The sequence below is a fragment of the Schistocerca nitens genome, chromosome 2, assembly GCF_023898315.1.
Source record: "Schistocerca nitens isolate TAMUIC-IGC-003100 chromosome 2, iqSchNite1.1, whole genome shotgun sequence".
NCBI lineage: Eukaryota > Metazoa > Arthropoda > Insecta > Orthoptera > Acrididae > Schistocerca > Schistocerca nitens.
In genome coordinates, this window is record NC_064615.1 from 599,406,869 (window position 1) to 599,430,797 (window position 23,929).

At 43.0% G+C, this 23,929-nt stretch overlaps 1 protein-coding gene across 2 annotated transcripts in view; it reads right to left on the reverse strand.

The window, feature by feature from the left end:
* Positions 1 to 23,929, reverse strand: part of LOC126236678 (uncharacterized) — a 271,112-nt gene that overhangs the window by 12,943 nt on the left and 234,240 nt on the right. For both annotated transcript variants that reach the window (XM_049946164.1, XM_049946165.1), the window contains 2 exons: positions 17,488 to 17,589; positions 7,217 to 7,341 (listed from right to left, as the gene is read on the reverse strand). In XM_049946164.1, the coding sequence (XP_049802121.1) occupies positions 7,217 to 7,341; positions 17,488 to 17,589 (227 nt within the window). The remainder of the gene's footprint in view (positions 1 to 7,216; positions 7,342 to 17,487; positions 17,590 to 23,929) is intronic.

Sequence of the window (23,929 nt, forward strand, 5' to 3'; positions counted from 1 at the left end):
CACGAAGAGCCAATGCAACTCACCGTAGGTGACTGTGTGGTGTGGATTGAGAAGCACCTATACTCTCGGTCAGTTCTGTTTCGAAGTGAATACAGCCAGAGGGCTTGTCCAATGTACCGTGACTTTGCACGTTATCGAGACCTCCTTTTACGGCATGCAATTCCTGCTTCGGAAGAGCGCAACAGTGTGGAAACCACTGTTTTCATGTCCCTCTTAATGCAACTTTCCATGAACGTATTGTCCCAAGAGGTTTTCCAGACACGTGGCCTGCAAGATCTGAATCCACTCTTCGCTCTGGAGATATCTACAAGAAAGCGTTTACCATGGACTCGTTCGTCCTCCACCCGATATGAAGATTAATAGACAGGACAACGTTGTTCAGATTCCACCGGAACTGCTGCGAGCAACTGTTAATCACGTAGTTTTACGGACGCAGCATCTCGTCGACATTTCCGGTGTTATATTGAACAAAGTGTGTAAGCCTTTCTCACTTGTTTGGCCGCTTCTCCCCATGTCCCGTTCCTCAACCATTACGTACGGAAACATTTCTATATGTCTTTGTTGCATTCACAGTGCCAATTTGCACCTCGTTGCCAAAACTTGAGGTAATCTTTTGTGCATTCCGGCAGACTAGGTCAATTCCAGCAGGACAATGTGACACGTCATGTGCATTCACAGTGCTAATTGGCACCTCGTTGCCAAAACCTGAGGTAATCTTTTTAAGGTAAATCGGTTCCACATTAACACATTAGCATATCTACCAGGTTTCGCTGCCATACGATAATTACAGCCCACACTCGACCTCTGTGTGTGCAGTTGCACTTTAATTATAACCATCCACTAGATATCATGGCACCTCAGTCTCTGTGCTCCGTAGGTGGAGGGAAAGTTCTTCGTAATCAGGTATGCGTTATTATAAGTATGCCTGTAAATTTATGTCAAATTAGGTAAAGTAGAAAACAAAAACCCTTCTTTAAAAACTCTGAAAGGGTTGCAGGAATTGCTAGCTATCCAATGACAATATACAGAGAATCAAGACGGAGAGGAAGACATAGATAGAAGTATTTTCCAATACATAATTGTTTCAAGGCAGATGTGAAAGATTGAGAAGAAAATTTTGTATTTTCGTAATACTGCTGAACAAGTTGCCAGGCGTCTGACACATAATCTCCACAAGACGCATGTCCTTTCTTTTACATTGAAACGTCAAAGAAACTGGTACACCTTTCTAGTATTGTGTAGGGCCCCGCGAGGACGCAGAAGTGCCGTAACACGGCGTAGCATGGACTCGACTAATGTCTGAAGTAGAGCTGGAGGGAACTGACACCATGAATCCTGCAGGGCTGACCATAAATTCGTTAGAGTACGAGGGGGTGGAGAACTCTTCTGAACAGCACGTTGCAAGATATGCCAGATATGCTCAATAATATTCACGTCTGCGGAGTTCGGTGACCAGCGGAAGTGTTTAAACTCAGAAGAGTGTTCCTGGAGCCACTCTGTAGCAATTCTGAACGTGTGGGGTGTCACATTGTCCTCCTGGAATTGTCCAAGTCTGCCGGAATGCACAATGGACACGAATGGATGCAGGTGATCAGACAGGATGCTTGTAACCTCCCCCTCACTTATCGACCTTAATGACAGTGAAAAATTAAACCGCATGTACCTAATGGGAATTTGGGAAAAGCAATCGTCACCTAAATTAATTTGTCGGTAAAGAGGGAGGAAAGGGTTACATCTAAATGAAAGGAAAAATACAAATGAAACTGGTGGAAATTAATTTTGAAATGGGGTAAAGTTAATAAAGAAAGTAAATGTGCGGCCGTTACGTTAACAATTAACTAGCGGTAATTAGATATTTGAGATTTGGGGAAAATTACGGTCGCCAGTCCTATGGACAATTACTATAATAACTGAAAAAGAAAGGTTATTGCACATATAATTAGCACTAAAAGCGTGGCAACTGAAGGTTGACACGTGTTGTGTGAAAACTGAATTTTTGTCTGAAGTAATAAATTTCGCTACACCCTGACTTAATTTAGCAAAAGAATTAATAAAACTGGAAAATTGAAAGTTAGTTTAGTGACTGAAATTAATAGTGAACTTTGTTTCTGAAGCATATCGAAATTCAGTAAAATACATTTAGTCTTGGGCTACCTCAACAATCATTTCAGAAGCTACTTGAATCTACGCAATTTAGAAATAAGAGATTTAACTTCGAACTTGAATTAAATGATTCTGAACAATTAACAATAGTAAAATTTAGTACGTACCAAGCTGAGCTGCAGTCACAGGTAAGCTAAAATATGCTAACAAAACTCGCACTCTTAATTTGTGCTCGTGTAATCTAAATATTGTAGCCAGCTATGAATACTTTAATTGAACTTTGAAATTAAGGCAGTGAAATTGAATTATATTATTTTAATGCTGGCGTTTGAATTTCAACGACACTCGGGTTCATTTCGGAAAAGGAAGGGACCCTGCTTGGCAATGCAATTGGGACAATGAGCAACAAAGGTTCATGCTAAGTTGCTGTAATTTTGTGATGCAACAATTTTAAAAGATGAGGTCTGCCATACAGTTCTGAAACTTTACGTGCTTTTAGTCTTCCTTGTTGGTTGATTGAAGGTTTGAAGTCGTCGATCGAGGAGGTGGCGACAGTCAATCATTGTCGGCCAACGCTGTTGCAGAAGCTGGATGCTGGCGCGCCTTCTTCTCGACACGGTCACCAGCCGAAACGGGCTCTTGATGTGTGCCAGCTAATGCTTCCCATCCGCGACACCGTGCTAGAAACTATTATAGCCAGTCGAGCGCAATTACATGCTGCCAAACCCCGAAAGCGCGGCAACTCGCGGGAGCGTCACACAACACACCTGCTCAACCGCACTACTCCTGCCAGACTCCCTCTGCCCGCGCTCCACGCGGCAGAGTTAACACTACCAAAGATCCTAAACACTTTCGTTCTCCACACGACCTATCGATGTATTCGTTCGATAGTATAGTTTTCCCTAGGCCAGACCCAGTGTATAAATACAAATAATATTCACAAAACAAACCAATTAAACATCGACATAAATGCATTTTCCCTAGGCCAGACCCAGTGTATAAATACAAATAATATTCACAAAACAAACCAATTAAACATCGACATAAATGCATATATATATATATATATATATATATATATATATATATATATATACAAATAGTAAAACTATTACAATATACAAAGACACAGAAATGTTATATATTCAGGTAACAAAATAAGGAAAAATTTTATAGTACAATAGATCGAAATAGGAGGATATGCATTCCTGGCGTTACATGCTTACATACGTGGCACCTGTCAGAGTCGTATCTAGACATATAAGGGTACCATATCACTCCAATTGCGCGCCCTACACCATTACAGAGCTTCCACCAGCTTGAACAGTTCCCTGTTGACATGCAGGGTCCATGGATTCATGAGGTTGCCTCCATACCCATATACGACCATCCTCTCGATACAATTTGAAACGAGACTCGTCCGACCAGGCAACATGTGTCCAGTCATTAACAGTCCGATGTCGGTGTTGACGGGCCAAGGCGAGGTGTAAAGCTTTGTGTCATGCAGTCATCAAAGGTACACGAGTGGGCTTCGGCTCCGAAAGCCCATATCGATGATGTTTCGTTGAATGGTTCGCACGCTGACACTTGTTGATGACCAGCATTGAAATCTGTAGCAATTTGCTGAAGGGTTGCACTACTGTCACGTTGAACGACTGTCTCTCGTCGTTGGTCCCGTTCTTGCGGGATCTTTTTCCGGCCGCAGCGATGTGAGAGATTTGATGTTTCACCGGATTCCTGACATTCACTGTACACTCGTGAAATGGCCGTACGTGAAATCCCCACTTCATCGCTACCTCGTAGATGCTGTGTCCCATCGCTTGTGCGCCGACTATAACACAACGTTCGAACTCACTTAAATCTTGATAACCTGCCATTGTAGCAGCAGTAACCGATGTAACAACTGTGCCAGACATAGTTGTCTTATGTAAACGTTGCCGAGCGCAGTGCCGTATTCTGCCTGTTTACATACCTCTGTATTTGAATACGCATGCCTATACCAGTTTCTTTGGCGCTTCAGTGTATATTGTCGGTATTGCATTAAGAGATGATTTCTGCTACGCTACATTCGTGTCCATTTTTTGTTTTATGAGATTTCCTTCTGGCGTCACGTTGTCAGACTTGTTTTGCTGTGTCTGGACCTTTGTTTATCCGACTTATTCTTTTTTGTTACTCATTGAAGGTATGTACTTGTCGAATAATTGGCCGTACTTGCCTAATTTGTTAATACCGTCATTTGCAGACTCCCTAGCTATAGCTTTCAAGTAATGAGAAACAAGCATTTGTGTTGCCGAACTGCATCTGCCGTACCTGCGATGGCCACTCATAATGGAGCCCTCACCACAGCCGTTATTCTCACCCATACGTGCGCCAACTGCATAAGTACCGGTATCGGTGAAGCTATTCTGGGCTCACTCTAACTTTTAATTTGTAGAACTCCTAGCCGTTTTCGAGAACCTAGTTTTCATTGTGCTTTATTCTCCGAAATTTGGCTGCAAAATTTCGAAATATGATATACATGGTGTCCCATAAGGGGTGGTCAATATTCAGGGATATGACAGCAACGCTTATTTAAAAAAAAAAAAAAAAAAAGTCATATGGAAATATGCGCTGTTCCGACTGGTTTCCGAGACAGAACACATTTAATATACATTTGTTTTTAGGCTAGTGGCATGCACGTATGTGTCATATCCAAACAACGTCATTGACGTTTTATTCTAGCCCAACCCACCTCGTACCTTTGAACCTCTTTGCTCGGACGTCTTTCTGCCATCAAACTAGCCCGTTGAACATACAGTTGTCAAGTGACGTGTACGAAATTCTTAGAGATGGATGTGTTACAAATACGTAACTTTCAATTGATACCTTGCAAAATGCGTGTTGTAATATTCATCTGTTGGATCTGCGGCTCTCGTCCTTTCTTTCCGCATTTGCAGTTAAATTACAGGACATAGGTTCCGCCGTTTTGCAAACCACCCGGTGGCACACAAGCAAGCAAGCTTCAGATTCATGCTCAACAGATTAAATAGAACACCCGTAAACAAACTGAATTACACACAGTAAAACAGACAGCAGAGGAAAATGGTTACAAGCCCCACATGATGGAGAAATTAAACCAACAAATTTTTAACAGTTAAGGAAGGAAAGCACAACACACACAAAAAAAACCTTACACAACACAGAGCAACACAACATACACACAATGACCACATGCGAGAAAGAAGCGTACCACAGCACAGACACAAAGCAGAATGGCACATTCTCACCTACGATAACAAAATTGTTCACAAAATAGGCAACATACTGAAGAAACAAGAACATCAAGTAGGATACAGGACAGACAACACAACATAGAAAAAACTCAGAAGACAGAAGACACCCACAGATAAGTTCAACACATCAGGAATATATGAACTCACATACAACACTTGTCAATCAGTATACATCGGACAAACAAGCACGAAGTTTAAAGCACGCTATCAGAAGACTTCAGAGCACATTTGCTGACAACCTATTGGCCCATAATCACCAACCAATTACAATAGAAACAGATATAAAAATACTGAAATCTAGCCACAGCCTGTACCGCAAACTAACAATAGAACAGAACTTCCATATACTGAAGGCAATAGCAGAAGGCAAACAGGTTTTAAATGAAAACACTACACTCTGTAAAGGCACATTACTTAACACATTAAAGGAACTTTACAGCAAAAGCAACACAAACAGCTAAAGGACCTTATACACATACGCACACCTCTCTCTCTCTCTCTCTCTCTCTCTCTCTCTCTCTCACACACACACACACACAGAAAGAAAGAGAAAAAGTAAATAAAATTCAAATTCGGCGCCAAGCTTTCTCGGGAACATAGGAATGCCGACTGGGGTTAGGAAACACAACGTAGTGCTCACCGCATCTTGCGAAGTTAAAAGGCATGTTGTTGTTGTTGTGGTCTTCAGTCCTGAGACTGGTTTGATGCTGCTCTCCATGCTACTCTATCCTGTGCAAGCTTCTTCATCTCCCAATACCTACTGCAGCCTACATCCTTATGAATCTGCTTAGTGTATTCATTTCTTGGTCTCCCTCTACGATTTTTACCCTCCACGCTGCCCTCCAGTACTAAATTGGCGATCCCTTGATGCCTCAGAACATGTCCTACCAACCGATCCCTTCTTCTAGTCAAGTTGTGCCACAAACTCCTCTTCTCCCCAATTCTATTCAATACCTCCTCATTTATAAAGAAATAAATTACGTTAAGATGTGCGTGCAATGTCCTCGAAATCCAAAACAAGAAGGATCGGTCAAAACAAAATGTGAATAGTAACAAATACATTCGCAAAACATTTTGACACGCCAAAAGACACGTTTTAAAAAATTAAGGGATGTGTTGTATCACCGATGAAATTAACATTTACATCGCTTGGTTTGCAGATGACAAGTTATCAGTGCAGGACTCGACAGAGTTGATCCTGAAAAACCACATAATGTATTTGCGTAAAGGTGGAACCCATATCCTATAATGAATGTTGTAATGTTTACTAAATGTTGTCACATACATGTGTAAACAGGACAATTTATTGAATAACACAGAAAAGAAATAACAACGTACATTACATGCGTTCCAACTTGGAAACCATTCGGAATAGGATCTGTGTCCATATGAAGTCTTCTCCTCCAAATGATCATTGCTGTCGTATCCCCAGAATACAGATTATTCTTCCTGGGACAATATGCATGTAAGAATATAAACACTTGCACTAGGCCGGCCGCTGGTGGCCGAGCGGTTCTAGGCGCTCCAGTCTGGAACCGCGCGACCGCTACGGTCGCAGGTTCGAATCCTGCCTCGGTCATGGATGTGTGTGATGTTCTTAGGTTAGTTATGTTTAAGTATTTCTACGTTCTAGGGGACAGATGACCTGAGATGTTAAGTCCCATAGTGCTCAGAGCCATTTGAACCATTTTGAACTTGCACGAGACTCCTTCCCCTATGGAAACACGCATGGACATGGATAAGCCCCCTCTGATCTCACGTGGTACCGGCAAAGAGCAGGAACTAGGTAGAGGAGGCTGCGAAGGGCAGTGGAGACCGGAAATATACAGGCAGGGCCTTACAGACTGCAGAGGTGGGTGTAGTGGTCGCGCAGCAGCTGGTTCTCGCGCCGCGCCTTGCGGAGTTCCTCCTCCAGGTCGAGCTCGCAGCCGTCATCCAAGCGGCTCTGCAGAACTGCCCGCTGCTCCTGCAACAGACGGCGAGTACTGTGTTGTCACCACTGTGCGGCGCCTGCCATGGATGGACTAAACTAGTAAAAGTACGCGCAATAGGTTCTACCTCCAACCAGGTGACAGTGTCCAGTAACTTTAAATGCCAACATTTTAGGTTAGGCTTTACAGTGACTGTTATTGACAGTAAATGAAACAACAAGTTTACTGTTACCAGTCACTGTGTATTTATCTCCACGACGCGCTTCAAGGGTTTAAACCTCTATCATCAGGTGGATTTACATTTGTTATTGTGACATTTGTGTGTGTGTTGTGTTATGATTATTCGAAGGAACTTGTGGCACTGCTTAGTGGAAAAACAAAACACTATTTCAGAACATCGTTTTGGGTTTCTTTTGACAAAATATTAAACGTAAATCTAACGGCAAACGTAAAATAAGTAAAACAGAGTACCTCCAGTGGTCACAGGTTCCTTTCAGTGTCGAAAGACTTCACATGTATACTGTCATATTTCGTAAACAAATATGGCGTCTGGAAACTATTCAAAAATGGTTCAAATGGCTCTGAGCACTATGGGACTCAACTGCTGTGGTCATAAGTCCCCTAGAACTTAGAACTACTTAAACCTAACTAACCTAAGGACAGCACACAACACCCAGTGGAAACTATTGGGTGCAAGGATCGTATGTGTTGTTGTGGTCTTCAGTCCTGAGACTGGTTTGATGCAGCTCTCCATGCTACTCTATCCCGTGAAAACTTCTTCATCTCCCAGTACCTACCGCAACCTACATCCTTCTGAATCTGCTTAGTCTATTCATCTCTTGGTCTCCCTCTACGATTTTTACCCTCCACAATGCCCTCCAATACTAAATTGGTGATCCCTTGATGCCTCAGAATATGTCCTACCAACCGATCCCTTCTTCTAGTCAAGTTGTGCCACAAACTTCTCTTCTCACCAATCCTATTCAATACTTCCTCAGCAGAAGAGAAAACATTAACATAAAGTACTAAGAATATGCAGCGTAACAACATTATTATAAAATAAATTTTAAAGGGTTTGGAGATGTTTGGTTTGAGGTGTCGAATACATGCGTTGGAATACATACTTCAGGTGGCAAATAAATCCAAATTTGACTAGTTAAAATAGCTTAAACTTCATACTCGTTTATACAATCAGGTGAAAGTTTCCAAACTTTAAGTACAATAATCATATTGGCTGAAATAGTGTTTTGTTCCTCCACTAGACAGTGCCACAAGTTCCTCCAAAAAATCGTAAGACAACACACACACGAATGTCATAATAACAAATGTAAATCCACCTGATGATGGAGGCTTAAACCTTTGAAACGCGTCGTGGAGATAAATAAACAGTAAACTTGCCGTTTCATTTAGTGTCCAGTAGCCCAATAAGGCCAATTCACACCAGTTTTCAATGGAACTGAAATGAATGGCTGCTGACATATGGTGGTGTATACATATTAGATGCAACGACAACACATCATAACTTCGCTAAGCCCAATACAGAAAAGTGGAAAAGAGATAATGGAATACTATCCCTGATACAAAAGGCGCAATATACAAACATCAAAAAAAGTTTTGCATCACCTCGGTTCGGAGAATTCCTGGAACTTGCACAGAAAATTGGAATAGAGATCACCATAACCATCATTTACGCCCTTTTTCTTGCTCATGGAAACCACACAGTGCATATTGTATGACCATACAGCGAGACCTTCAGATATGGTGGTCCCAATTGTTGTACACACCAGTACATCTGATACTCAACACCATGTCCTCTTGTACTGATGCATGTCAGTTTTCGTCGTGGCCTACTTTCCACAAGTTCATCAAGGCACTGTTGGTCCAGATTGTCCCACACCTCCACGGGATTCGGCGTAGATCCCTCATGGTGGTTGGTGGGTCACGTCGTCCCTAAAAATGCCTTTTCAATCTATCCCAGGCATGTACGATAGGGTTCATGTCTGGAGAACATTTTGGCCACTCTAGTCGAGCGATGTCGTTATCCTGAAGGAAGTCATTCACAAGATGTACACAATGGGGGAGCGAACTGTCGTCCATGAAGACGAATGCCTCGCCAATATGCTGCCGATATGGCTGCACTATCGGTCAGAGGATGGCTTTCACGTGTCTTACAGCCATTACGGCGCCTTTCATGACCACCAGCGACGTACGTCGGCCCCACATAATGCTACCCCAAAGCAGCAGGTACATCCACCTTGCTGCACTAAGTGGACAGTGTGTCTAAGTCGCTCAGCCTGATGGTTGCCTCCAAACACGCCTTCAACGATTTTCTGATTGAATGCGTATGCGACACTCATCGGTGAAGAGAACGTGATGACAATCCTGAGTGGTCCATTTGGCATGTTGGTGGGCGCTGCATGGTGTTGTGGTTGCAAAGATGGACCTCGCCATGGACGTCAGGAGTCAAGGTGCGCGTCAAATGGTTCAAATGGCTCTGAGCACTATGGGACTCAACATCTATGGTCATCAGTCCCCTAGAACTTAGAACTACTTAAACCTAACTAACCTAAGGACAGCACACAACACCCAGTCATCACGAGGCAGAGAAAATCCCTGACGAAGGTGCGCGTCATGCAGCCTATTGCGAACAGTTTGAGTCGTAACACGACATCCTGTGGCTGCACGAAAAACATTATTCAACATGGTGTTGTTGCTCTCACGGTTCCTCCGAGCCATAATCCGTAGGTAGCGGTCATCCACTGCAGTAGTAGCCCTTGGGCGGCCTGAGGGAGGCATATTTGTATCTCCTCCATGTTCAAACAACATCACTTTGGTTCACTCCTACATGCCTGGACACTTCCCTTGTTGAGAGCCCTTCCTCGCACAAAGGAAAAATGCGGACGCGATCGAACTGCGGTATTGACGGTTTAGGCATGGTTGAACTACAGACAACGAGCCGTGTACCTCCTTCCTGGTAGAATGACTTGAAGTGATCGGCTATCAGATCCCCTCCATCTAATAGGCGCTGCTCATGCATGGTTGTTTACGTCTTTGGGTGGGTTTAGCGACATCTATGAACAGTCAAAGGGACTGTGTCTGTGATATAATATCCACAATCAATGTCTATCTTTAGGAGTTCTGGGAACCAGGGTGATGCAAAACTTTTTTTAATGTGTGTAGTATCAGATTTAAGAACCTAGCTACATTGGAATTTATTAATGATCAGAAAAAACTTCATAGCGTATGGTCTTGATAAACTTTGCATAATAAGATACTGAGCAGGAGAACAACAGAAAAAGTATCGTCGAAATATTCGGAAGCGTCGAAGTTTATTTGTTAGCGAAAATATGTAGATATAATCGCATGAAATAATATTTATAAGCCAATACATAGAGCCTGTTTATCATGTCCATTGTCTTTTATTTGTAAGCATCAAATAAAGTAAAGCAGAACTGTGCTTTTCTCCTTCAATACGAGTGCAGCTGACTTTTTCGCTATTTAGAAAAGTATATTTCCTGAAAACTGCGTACACTGTGTAAGCTTTTTCTCCTACCAGTTATTACTGTAAAACTTAAATCATTTTTCAATTTCATATATCTGGCCTCTCTTGTGTGAGAACACTCAATGGGAAATATATTCAAATAGGCATGGAACATTGGGAATGTGTCAAGAAAAGAACACAAAATAATAAAAAGATTAAGAAGAGGCAAAAGCACGAAATCCACTATCATAACACGATTGGAAAGACGAGAACACAGTTCTCATCACCAGCATTAACGTCTCGTCCCATCCCGTTCCATTCCATTGACGGCCTGTATGAAAGCCGGCGGAGTAAATGCAGTGTGGAATGTTTCCACGTTTCATTCCATCCGGTTCTGTCAAGCGCAAATCGATTTTCAGTTATTTATTACGTTCTAAATGCGGCAAACCAACTTTTATAGCATTTCCATATTTAGAGAAAGCTTTCGGCAATATGGGTTGGAATGCACTCACTGAAATTCTGAAGTTAGCAAGAATAAACTATGACGAGCGAAAAGTTATCTGGAACTTCGACAGAAACCAGAGTACAGCTCTAAAGAGTCAAAGGACATGATAGGAAAGCAGTAGTTGAGAAGGGAATGAGCCAGGGTTGTAGCCTATCCGTGATGTTATTCGGTCTGTACTTTGAAGAAGCAGTAAAGGAAGAAAAGGAGAAATTGGGAAAGGGAATTAAAGACAAGGACACTAATACCCTTACCTAAACCCAAGATGGGTGCAACAACCTGGCTGTGGAAATCAGATCTGCGAAATGTAATGCTTATACGAATTAACTGACTTCATTGAATGTAACGCTGATACAAATAAACTGACTTCACACTCACCTCGTCTTCGTGCTGCAACGTTGGCGCAAGCTGTTCAAGGGTAGAAGATGGTTGAAGCGGTGGCTCAAAAATTCCAAGTTGAGCACGGCCTCTGTATGCTGCTCTAAGTCAGAGACATTTCTCTCTGGAACTCTCTGCAATGACCTGTGGCAAGTATCTGCTACAGCTGCCTTCCAACTACAGTTCTCTTCCATCGCCCTGAAGCAAGTGTTTTCTAGATCTACTCTACGAGTCTTAGAGGACTTGCCAGTGTCAGGATCTCGCCGGCCATAGCAACAGATTTTGCAAGTTCCGACCAATGATAATTTAAGAAACAAGATTAACAATTTCCTACTTTCGTGGTTTTTCTCAGTAACCAATAAGCTGTATTTCTCCTATCGCATGGGGAAGAAGGCAGAATATCTCTACATGCATACGCGAGAACTTTCTATTACTACTGAAATAATGACTTTGAGGCAAACAGAGAGCTTGGTACTAGAATTTGAAATAGCAGGCCGTGTTGGGCTAAACGGTTGCTCCCATGCATTGAAGGCTTGCGTTTTCTCCTGCACATCAGATTATTATCTTAGATAAAAAGGATTGCTTTTCGTTCTCACACAATTCAGTTTTAGGGCAAGCTGCTCTTCCTCGACGCATCTGCTGGGATGACACGGCTGACCACCTCTGCTCCCTATCTGCACGAAGAATGGCTTTCAGCAGCAGACAACTTTACATCTATTCCGTTCCCTTAAGTGAACTTCCCTTTCGTGAACTAGCTAAAAGCCCCCAAGGCTACCAAAATAAAACTCCCTCACTTTATCAAGAGGAAAGGAGATATAGAAGTAATTAGAAGTGCAGTCATTGGCAGTAATGAAGGTTACTTGCAGCATTCGCATCCTCTCTGTATTTGTAAGGAGTAAAACAGCAGAGAATGAGACATATGTGTAATATATGTCACGTGTGCAAACGTCTTTATCTCCACCTGAACCCATGGACCTACTGCAATCAAATTTGATACATGTATTACTTACTATCTGGTACGAAATACTGTGGGCGTAAAAACCAACCACTAGTTACCCAATTCGGTGGCAGTTATGACAGACTGATGGACAGAGAAGGGGCAGGTGGGAGTGAACAGGTCAAGGGAGCTGAGGAGGTGGGCAGGCCGCAGGATAGAGAGAAGAAGTAGAAGGAGGAGATGAATAGCGAGAGAGAGAGAGGGAGGGGGGAGGAGGAGATGGTATAATAGAATACTGAAATGAACAAATTCCCAGGAAACGTTGGTTTGATTTTACTTGACTGTTTATTGGGATCTGCATGTTAAATTACAAAACAGATCATGGTAGACTTTGGGAATAAACTGACACTGTAAGTAGTAGACGAGTTTAGTTATTTTGGCAGCAAAGTAGATGATTCTGGCCGAGGTAGAGAGGATATAAAATGCAGACTGGCAATAGCAAGAACATGTTTCTGAAGAAGAGGAATTTGTCAACATTTAAGCATTACGCAGTCTTTTCATGTCTGGACTATAACCTAACGTGGAAGTGAAACATGGATAATAAGCAGTTGATGTGTGCTGCTACAGAAGAATGTTGAAGTTTATGTGCTTAGATCACGTAACTAATGAGTAGGTACTGAATAGAATTGAGGAGAAAAGAAATTTGTAGTATAACTTTACTTTTTTTAAAAATTTAATCGTATGGCTAGGGCCCCCGTCGGGCAGGCCGTTCGCCGGGTGCCGCTCTTTCAATTTGACGCCACTTCGGCGACCTGCAGTCGATGAGGATGATAGGATGATAGGATGATGATGAGGACAGCACAACACCCAGTCCATGGGCGGAGAAAATTCCCCGACTCAGCCGGGAATCAAACCCGGGCCCAGAGGATTGACAATCCGTCACACTGACCATTCAGCTACCGGGGACGGACATAACTTTACTAAAAGAAGGGGTCAGTTGATAGGATATATTCTGAAACATTTAGGAGTCATCATTTTAGCACTGGAAGGAAGGATTGGGAGAAAAAACATGCAGAAGGAGACCAAGGTTTGATTACAATAAGAAGGTTCAAATGGACATAGGTTGTCAGCACTTATCCAGAGATGAAGACACTTACACAGGTAAGCGTGGAGAGCTGCATCAAGCAAGTCTTGAGACTGAAGGCCGCAACCACAACAGGTTCCACGTAGGCAATAGAGTACGCAGAAGCCAGCAAAATATTTTGCATCATTGTAGTACAGGGCTATTCAAAAAGAATAAAGCAATTACTAACTATTTAACACATAGCTATACAGCGATAACTATGAGTAGGCTGTTTAGGGTTTTATGTTGGTAACTCCACGTAGTGCTCTGTATGAAAATCGCTGACTGCGCTGTGAGCAGTCTGTGGCTGGTTGGGCTCATTGTTGGAATATTCGCTTGTGTAGTGCTCGGCAGTTGGATGTGAACAGTGCGTAGCGTTGGGCAGTTTTGGAGGTAAGCTGCCAGCAGTGATGGATGTGGAGAGAGAGTTGCCAGAGTTTTGAGCGGACGATCTGGACGTGTGTCCGTCAGAAAAAGGAAATTTGTTTAATTGGATGTCATAAACGCTGTTAAGGTAAATACATTGTTTGTTCTCTCTCAAAATCTTTCATTTGCTAACTATGCCTGTCAGTAGTTAGTGCCTTCAGTAGTTAGAATCTTTTATTTAGCTGGCAGTATAGGCGCTCACTGTATTGCAGTAGTTCGAGTAACGAAGATTTTTGTGACGTAAGTGATTCATGAAAGGTATAGGTTATTGTTAGTCAGGGCCATTCTTTTGTAGGGATTATTGGAAGTCAGATTGCGTTGCGCTAAAAAATATTGTGTGTCAGTTTAGTGATGATCACAATAAGTAAAGAAAAACTGTTTGAGTACGTTGAGTTTTGCTTTGCTGTTTGAAAATCAAATAACGTAGAAATTTACCAGCACAGTCATTCATAATTTTTCAAGGGGATGTTTCATAACAATTACAGAAAATCCAAAATAAATTCGAATTCTTTTTGCTTACCTAATAGGCGTCCTATATGATTCTTCTTGGTAACATGGACAACATGTAAGCGTAATCAATTTCGTGCCAAACAGTCTGAAGTATGTGTGGAATCGCTGACGGGAATGCATCAGAAATGTGCATTTTGAGTTTTGGAATTATTTTTTTGTAAAGGAGACCCATAACGGGACTTCCATACTATCCGATAAAATGAACTCCTTGGGGGTCAGTTCCAGAGATCTATGTGGGCAAGAGCAAAAGGCAGTATCATCATGTCATGTACGACCGATCCAGTGGGTTGGAAGAAGTTGATTAAAAAAAGTGCGCAACTCCGCACCCCAGTGTGATGTTGCTCTGTCTTGCTGAAGGTGTAATTTGTGGAATTTGTATGAAACTGAGGCATCACCCGTTGCACAGGCATATCCAGGTAACTGTTTTCTGTACAGGATCCGCCAGTTTCACTTACAACATAGAAGTTTTCACTTACGCATAAACGCGCAGGCGCAGGCTTTGAATTCACTGCACTTGCACAGCGATCGAATTTTTAAACTTTCTCTCAGCAGCAACACAGGATCGTTCACTCATGATACTTACTGTTGTCTAGGCGACAGTATCGTCGTTACATGAACATAAGGAAATGCAGAAAGAATCGGAAAAAATTTTCATTATATACATGGTGTTACAAAAAGGTACGGCCAAACTTTCAGGAAACATTCCTCACACACAAATAAAGAAAAGATGTTATGTGGACATGTGTCCTGAAACGCTTAATTTCCATGTTAGAGCTCATTTTAGTTTCGTCCACCTACGCTCAATGGAGCACGTTATCATGATTTCATACGGGATACTCTACCTGTGCTGCTAGAACATGTGCCGTTACAAGTACGACACAACATGTGGTTCATGCGCGATGGAGCTCAAAAATGGTTCAAATGGCTCTGAGCACTATGGGACTCAACTGCTGAGGTCATTAGTCCCCTAGAACTTAGAAGTAGTTAAACCTAACTAACCTAAGGACATCACAAACATCCATGCCCTAGGCAGGATTCGAACCTGCGACCGTAGCGGTCTTGCGGTTCCAGACTGCAGCGCCTTTAACCGCACGGCCACTTCGGCCGGCTGCCGCGATGGAGCTCCTGCATATTTCAGTCGAAGTGTTCGTACGCTTCTCAACAACAGATTCGGTGACCGATGGATTGGTAGAGGCGGACCAATTCCATGGCCTCCACGCTCTCCTGACCTCAACCCTGTTGACTTTCATTTATGGGGGCATTTGAAAGCTCTTGTCTACGCAACCCCGGTACCAAATGTAGAGACTCTTCGTGCTCGTATTGTGGACGGCTGTGATACAATACGCCATTCTCCAGGGCTGCATCAGCGCATCAGGGACTCCATGCGACAGAGGGTGGATGCATGTATCCTCGCTAACGGAGGACATTTTGAACATTTCCTGTAACAAAGTGTTTGAAGTCACGCTGGTACGTTCTGTTGCTGTGTGTTTCCATTCCATGATTAAAGTGATTTGAAGAGAAGTAATAAAATGAGCTCTAACATGGAAAGTAAGCGTTTCCGGACACATGTCCACATAACATATTTTCTTTCTTTGTGTGTGAGGAATGTTTCCTGAAAGTTTGGCCGTACTTTTTTGTAACACCCTGTATAATGAGCGAGAGCTCTATTTAAATGAGAGTATGAGAGTATTGCTCCATTGTTTGAAGCCTGTATCAAGTGTGGGTGACAACAGATATAGAATGAATTCAGACATAAACTGCTAGAATCATGACAGGATGACGTCCATATAATAGATAAACTCTGTGAAGTTGATGGGAATGTTTGAAAGAATCCTGATATAGTTCTCAGGAAACCTTCTTTGGTAAATTTGGAGAACCTATATTTAAGGAAGACTGTGCGACTGTTTGCTATCACCATTGTATACATCACATAGGGATCTCTCAAGTTGTTTGCAAAATCCGACTCCCAAGCTGACTGTAGATTCCGACTCCAGAGCTGATGGGGAAAACAGAGTCCAAACTTTGTGGAAACCTCTGACTTCGAAGGTGGTAGAAGAGCCAACTCTAGAGTTGTCAGGAAACACCTGACTCCAAATACGGCGAAAAAATCCGACTTTAAAGATGGCGAAAAAATCCCGACTATAAACTCTGTACAAAAATCCAACAACATAGTTGGCAGAAAATTCGACTCCAAAATAGGACCCAAATAAGACTTCAAAGTTGGCGGAAAAATAGGCAAGTGTAGTAGATACGCAAGTTTAAAAGAGATGCTCAGTGAACTTACATGAGGATGTTTAGAAGAAGGGTAACACTGTTCAGTAAATTAAGAGCCCCAAATGTGAGGAAGAGAAGGAGAGAGATCATGCGTCTACCTCCACTGTATACACTGTGCAGGGATCATGAGACTAATATAAGAGAGTTTAGGATGCGGAGAGAGGCATATAGAAGATCATTGTTTTATTCAGGCGGTATGCGAGTGGAACAGTACGGAAAACTGTTGCTATTACTATGAAGTACCCCCCCCCCGTCCCCCCCCCCCCCACCACCACCACACATGGAATGGTAGATGCAGATGTATGTTTGCTAGACATTGTTTGGAGCCAACTCATGAAAAGGTATAAATGATGGCACCATATACTCCTATCCAATACGGCTGTGACTGATTTATTGGGTGTCAGAGTTAACTTGATCAGTAAGTTGAACCTTGAGAGCAAAAACAGCTATATTCTTTTTTAGTCCTATGACTTTCTCCAGCACACTATACCAGTTTTATTTACAGTAAAAAGTGATTTAAACCTGGAAAATTTTACAAGAAATAACTCACCCGCAGTTCTTTAATTTCAGCCATCAAGAATTTCTTCTCTGCCAGGTTCTGCTCAATTGTATCCTCCACTTTCTCCTGCTCTGCTCTTCTCTCCTCGGCATCCTGTGGATAGTTGAAGATATATGTTAATATTTAAACTGCAATAAAATGTTCTCTATAGTCTATTGGGAGATTTCATTCACTACCCTAATCTCCAAGAAAGCAATTCAGGGTAAGATATAGGTCAAGTATTGTCTCGTGCATGTAATTACTAAACTTATTGTTGCAAATAAATAATTCACTTGTGCATAGAGCTGCTAGTGCCTGTTAAGATTTACGGGGTTCATTAGAAGTTCTACATATTTGAGAGTCTTTCTTTTGCTAAAAAATGAATGCAATTATTGAGGATGGTATTTTAAATTTCTTATATTCCTGGATGTGTCAAAGAGAAGTTAACTGTATTGTGTGCCATTGTTCGTCGATTATGTTCTCTCACTAACTTTCATTTTTATTTACAACTTCAGTGCCAAAGACGAAAACTGTGGTGAAACGTAAATGCAGGCATTAAAGCCACAATAAAAGTAAGAAATGGACGATACAATCCTACCACTGGCTGTATTTTAATTGAATAAAACAAAATGTGCCTCATAAGAAAAAAACACGTTTGTGTAGTCGCTTACACAGTACCGTAAACTATTGATGCAGCAGTTTCTGATACCATGTATACAAATGGAGAATTTAACCGACATTATTTCGGAAGTATCAGAGAAATGAAGATACGTGATGATTTAACTTGTTTATGCAAATTAAATCTCTTCATATCACTCACAGTTAGAATTTTCATGTAACTGTAGTCATGGATTTTTTTTTTCGACACATACCGTCCTTCTAAAACCGTCACACAACTTGCAGTCACATTCCTGCCGCCGGCGACTGTGGCAGAGCGGTTCTAGGCGCTTCAATCTGGAACCGCGCTGCTGCTACCGTCGCAGGTTCGAATCCTGCCTGGGGCATGGATGTGTATGATGTCCTTAGGTTAGTTAGGTTTAAGTAGTTCTAAGTTCTATGGGACTGATGACCTCAGGAGTTAAGTCGCATAGTGCTAAGAGCCATTTTGAAATACGCAAATAAACGAAAGTTTTGCATCACCCGTTTATTTCGAAATTCATGGAGCGGAAAATAAATATTGTCTTTGAAACATGCGTATACATTCGTTTGCGGTGTGTCCAGAGCGCGAAATGAAAAAAAAAGTGTAACGGCAAAGTTGCCTCGTTCCCAAGGCGGGTTTTTCACAGCACTCCCGAGAAATTTCAGTAATTGGTGAAACGTCCTCTTCTTCGAAAGCTGGCTTGAATACGTCGAGGCGTACTATCGATGAAATCGTCATGCAAGCTCTGGTCCAAATTGTACCACTCTTCAATGGCGATTCTGCGTAAGTCACGCAGAATACGTGGGCATTGTCGAAGTCCAAAAACAGCTCGTTTCAATCGATTCCACACATGTTCGATTGGTTGCATCTCCGGGGAACAGGCAGGCCACTCCATTCTGGCGATACTAGCGTGCTGAAGCAATGTGTTAACGAGAACAGTGCGATGAGCACGCGAGTCACCATCCATAAAGAAGAGATTGTTACCAAAATGTTGGCGACACAGTCCTGTGTTAGCTGCAGAACCTCGTCCCCGTACCGAACAGCAGTGAGACTGCCCTCAACAACTACGAGATGTGTGTTGGTCCCATGTAATGCCGTACCACAACATCACTCATCGCCGCTTTGTTGCATATGTGGGACACAGTGTTCGAGGCGTTCAATATTACCGGGTTGTATCCAAACACATTGACTGAGGTTATCAGATTTCGTCCATAAGCAACATCCACCGCCATCCATTCTGCATGATTTCTTGACCATCTGTAACGAAGTCGATGCAGTTGTGCCTTCATGCAATCGTCCCCTGAGAGTTTGATACGATAGGCCTACATGACGTGCTGTAGCCTTTTCGAACGCCGAATTGGTTCTGCAGCATTCAGAGCACTCAGTCCACGATTGCTTTAACTGAGAAGTCGAGGACATTGATCATCGTGGCACATGTCGAACATGGACGACCTATGCGTTGTAAGTCCTCAACACTACCCGTCAATGGCAATCTGTCCCATGTCCGCACCATATCACTTTGAGTCCGGTATTACTTCGAGCTACTTACCTGGTTCACAAACCTTCTGAAAGTAATGTTTTGGCGCGGTCTCGATCGTGATCGCGAATGTTCTTCGAGGCATAATGGATGTTCACTCTGCTATACGTCCGTACTGGTGCTTTATTTACAACTGAAATGCTACAATCCATTCTGAATGAACTATCCGACGCCTTGAAGGACGGAGTAGGTAGGCCAACAAGCAGTGATATCCAGCCAAGCTGCTATGCACTGGCGATGGTCGGCTCTCGTTTTGATAACACAAACGTGCACCTGAAAACCTCTTCAGACAGAGCAGACAGGGCAAGGCGTTTGCCTTGTGTTATGGGTTTATAGAAATGACACTAGAAGACTGTGTGTTCAGTCTTCCTCTGAAATCGAACACGATCTCTGACTACGTCTTCTGTGCTGTTCGATCTGCGAAATCCTCCGCAATAATTTTGTAAACTGTTCTAAATTTATCATGTTTATGAATCGCACCTTTTTTGGCTATCTTTCAACTGACAGAATCTTCCCATGCGTAACGTTTACAAACAACGACAGGAGTTAGCTTCTGACTGGAACAGTCGATAGCAACGAACCTGTGCGAAGTACGAGGTGCATTCAAGTTCTAAGGCCTCCGATTTTTTTTCTAATGAACTACTCACCCGAAATCGATGAAACTGGCGTTACTTCTCGACGTAATCGCCCTGCAGACGTACACATTTTTCACAACGCTGACGCCATGATTCCATGGCAGCGGCGAAGGCTTCTTTAGGAGTCTGTTTTGACCACTGGAAAATCGCTGAGGCAATAGCAGCACGGCTGGTGAATGTGCGGCCACGGAGAGTGTCATTCGTTGTTGGAAAAAGCCAAAAGTCACTAGGAGCCAGGTCAGGTGAGTAGGGAGCATGAGGAATCACTTCAAAGTTGTTATCACGAAGAAACTGTTGCGTAATGTTAGCTCGATGTGCGGGTGCGTTGTCTTGGTGAAACAGCACACGCGCAGCCCTTCCCGGACGTTTTTGTTGCAGTGCAGGAAGGAAGGAATTTGTTCTTCAAAACATTTTCGTAGGATGCACCTGTTACTGTAGTGCCCTTTGGAACGCAATGGGTAAGGATTACGCCCTTGCTGTCCCAGAACATGGACACCATCATTTTATCAGCACTGGCGGTTACCCGAAATTTTTTTGGTGGCGGTGAATCTGTTTGCTTCCATTGAGCTGACTGGCGCTTTGTTTCTGGATTGAAAAATGCAATCCACGTCTCATCCATTGTCACAACCGACGAAAAGAAAGTCCCATTCATGCTGTCGTTGGGCGTCAACATTGCTTGGCAACATGCCACACGGGCAGCCATATGGTCGTCTGTCAGCATTCGTGGCACCCACCTGGATGACACTTTTCGCATTTTCAGGTCGTCATGCAGGACTGTGTGCACAGAACCCACAGAAATGCCAACTCTGGAGGCGATCTGTTCAACAGTCATTCGGCGATCCCCCAAAACAATTCTCTCCACTTTCTCGATCATGTCGTCAGACCGGCTTGTGCGAGCCCGAGGTTGTTTCGGTTTGTTGTCACACGATGTTCTGCCTTCATTAAACTGTCGCACCCACGAACGCACTTTCGACACATCCATAACTCCATCACCACATGTCTCCTCCAACTGTCGATGAATTTCAATTGGTTTCACACCACGAAAATTCAGAAAACGAATGATTGCACGCTGTTCAAGTAAGGAAAACGTCGCCATTTTAAGTATTTAAAACAGTTCTCATTCTCACCGCTGGCGGTAAAATTCCATCTGCCGTACGGTGCTGCCATCTCTGGGGCGTGTTGACAATGAACGTGGCCTCATTTTAAAACAATGCACATGTTTCTATCTCTTTCCAGTCCGGAGAAAAAAAATCGGTGGCCTTAGAACTTGAAAGCACCTCGTACACCGATCAGCCAGAATATTATGAGAATCGACCTACTACCGAAATGAACTCGTCCAGGCGATAGCAGCGTCATCTGGCGGGAAATGACTGCTAGTCACACACACACACGGTACAAGTAGTATCAGTGAGCGTGCTGTCCGTGTGTAGAATGGGGAAGCAACGCGATCTGTCTGAGGCTGACTGAGGGCAGATTGTGATGGCTCGGAGGCTCGGTACAAGCATTTGGGAAACTGCACAACTTGACGGGTGTTCAAGGAGTGCTGTGGTGTGTCTCATGAACATGTGGCGAAACCAAGGTGAAACCTCTTCCAAACGTCGTGAGGTTGGGTGGCCACCCCTCATTACACATATTGGGCGTTATAGGCTGAGCAGATTGGTAAAACAGGACAACCGGCAAACTGTGGCGGAACCAACATTAGACTTTAATGTCAATAAAATTCTTCTGGGATGTTGAGCTCATTGTCAATGTATATTGACAATGCAGTCAACAAGCCAGAAGAATTTTATTGACAGTGACAACGGCCGCGGAAGCCTACCTTACATCAGACTTTAATGGTGGGCAAAGTACAAGTGTGTCTGAACACTCAGTATAGCGAACACTCCTAACGATGGGCCTCCGCAGCCGACGACAAATGCATGTGCCAATGTTAACACGACGACATCGGCAACTACGACCGAAATGGGAACGTGATCATTGGTACTGGACGTTGGCGCAGTGGCAGAGCGTAGCACGGTCTGATGAGTCCCGATACCTTCTTCATCATGCCTGTGGGAGGGAGCGAATCCGTCGTCTTCCAGGGGACAGCTCGTTGACATCTGTATTACGGGACGGAGACAAGCTGGCGGCGGCTCCGTTATGTTCTGGGTAACTTTCATGTTGGTGCCCATAGGTCCAGTGGAGCTCGTGCAAGGCACCACGACGGCCAAGGAGTATCGTATACTGGTTGCAGACCACGTACACCCCTTTATGACGATCATGTTTCCCGACAGCAATGGCATTTTTCAACAAGACAATGCGCCATTTCATAAGGCTGGGCTGTGACGGAACGTGGCGTCATAGCTCATCGCCCTCTCCAGAATTTAAGGGAATTAGGTGACTTGATTGTGTGCAGATGAGGCGCCAGCCCCCTCCAGCGACCTACCAGGACCCCATTGCTTCCATGCCATGACGCGTAGCCCATGTTGTCCGTGCCAAAGATGGACATACCGGCTATTAAGTAGGTGATCATAATGTTCTGGGTGGTCAGTGTATGGGGACGATGCAAAACTGTTGTTGATTCTATAGTTAACTGACCGCAACCGTATATTCAAATCTTGTAATTTCTTGGAAAAATTTATTAGTGTCCCTATGTCCTCCTTTATAGAAAGGACACGTGCTATGAGGATTTAAGATCTCATTTTGTAGACCCTAGAACCTGTTCACAAATGTATCTGAAATACAGCAATCACTTTAAACATGTTCAAGATCAGCACGCAGTCTCGATCAGCATGAAGTCTCGAACTTCATGAAACCACTAACTTACTTTATACTGACTGTGAAATGCTTTTCAAAAATTGGAAAATCTTTCTGCTGGTGGCAGTTTGTTTGAAAAACGATTCTGATGAAGGAAAAATACGTTTAACAGCTTGTACCTATATCAGCACAAGAATAGAAGAGCACATGGGAAAAAGCCAGAAATACTTATAAATCGCATAACTCATGAAATACTTATAAATCGCATAACTGATTGTGGAATGAAAAATAAATCAAGAGAAACTAAAATTAAAATTATGTAATTATTCAATAATTCAGTAAGAAATTGTAATATCAGGATAACATTCGTCCGCCAATGGACCACGCGTAGTACAGTCCCACTAACATTAGAATCAGAACTAGGCGCTACAGTCTGGAACCGCGCTACGGTCGCAAATTCGAATCCTGCCTCGGGCATGGATGTGTGTGATGTCCTTAGGTTAGATAGGTTTAACTAGTTCTAAGTTCTAGGGGACTGATGACCTCAGAAGTTGAGTCCCATAGTGCTCAGAGCTATTTGAACCAGCCATAGAATCAGAACAAAAAGAAATTCCCATAGTAATGTTAAATAAGTGGCGAGGTAACACATGCCGTGCCATACACTCACGGATGAATAAATAATAATAAATATCGTGTGACTAGGGCCTCCCGTCGGGTAGACTGTTCGCCGGGCGCAAGTCTTTCGATTTGACGCCACTTCGGCGACTTGCGCGTCGATGATGAATAAATGAAATACCGGTATTGGTCCTTGAACACGGAACGAAAAGTCCCTCTGTTTGAACAACGGATCTAATTCTTGGATACAAATGAAGTTACAGCTATCAAACTGAAACTCTGCAATAAAAT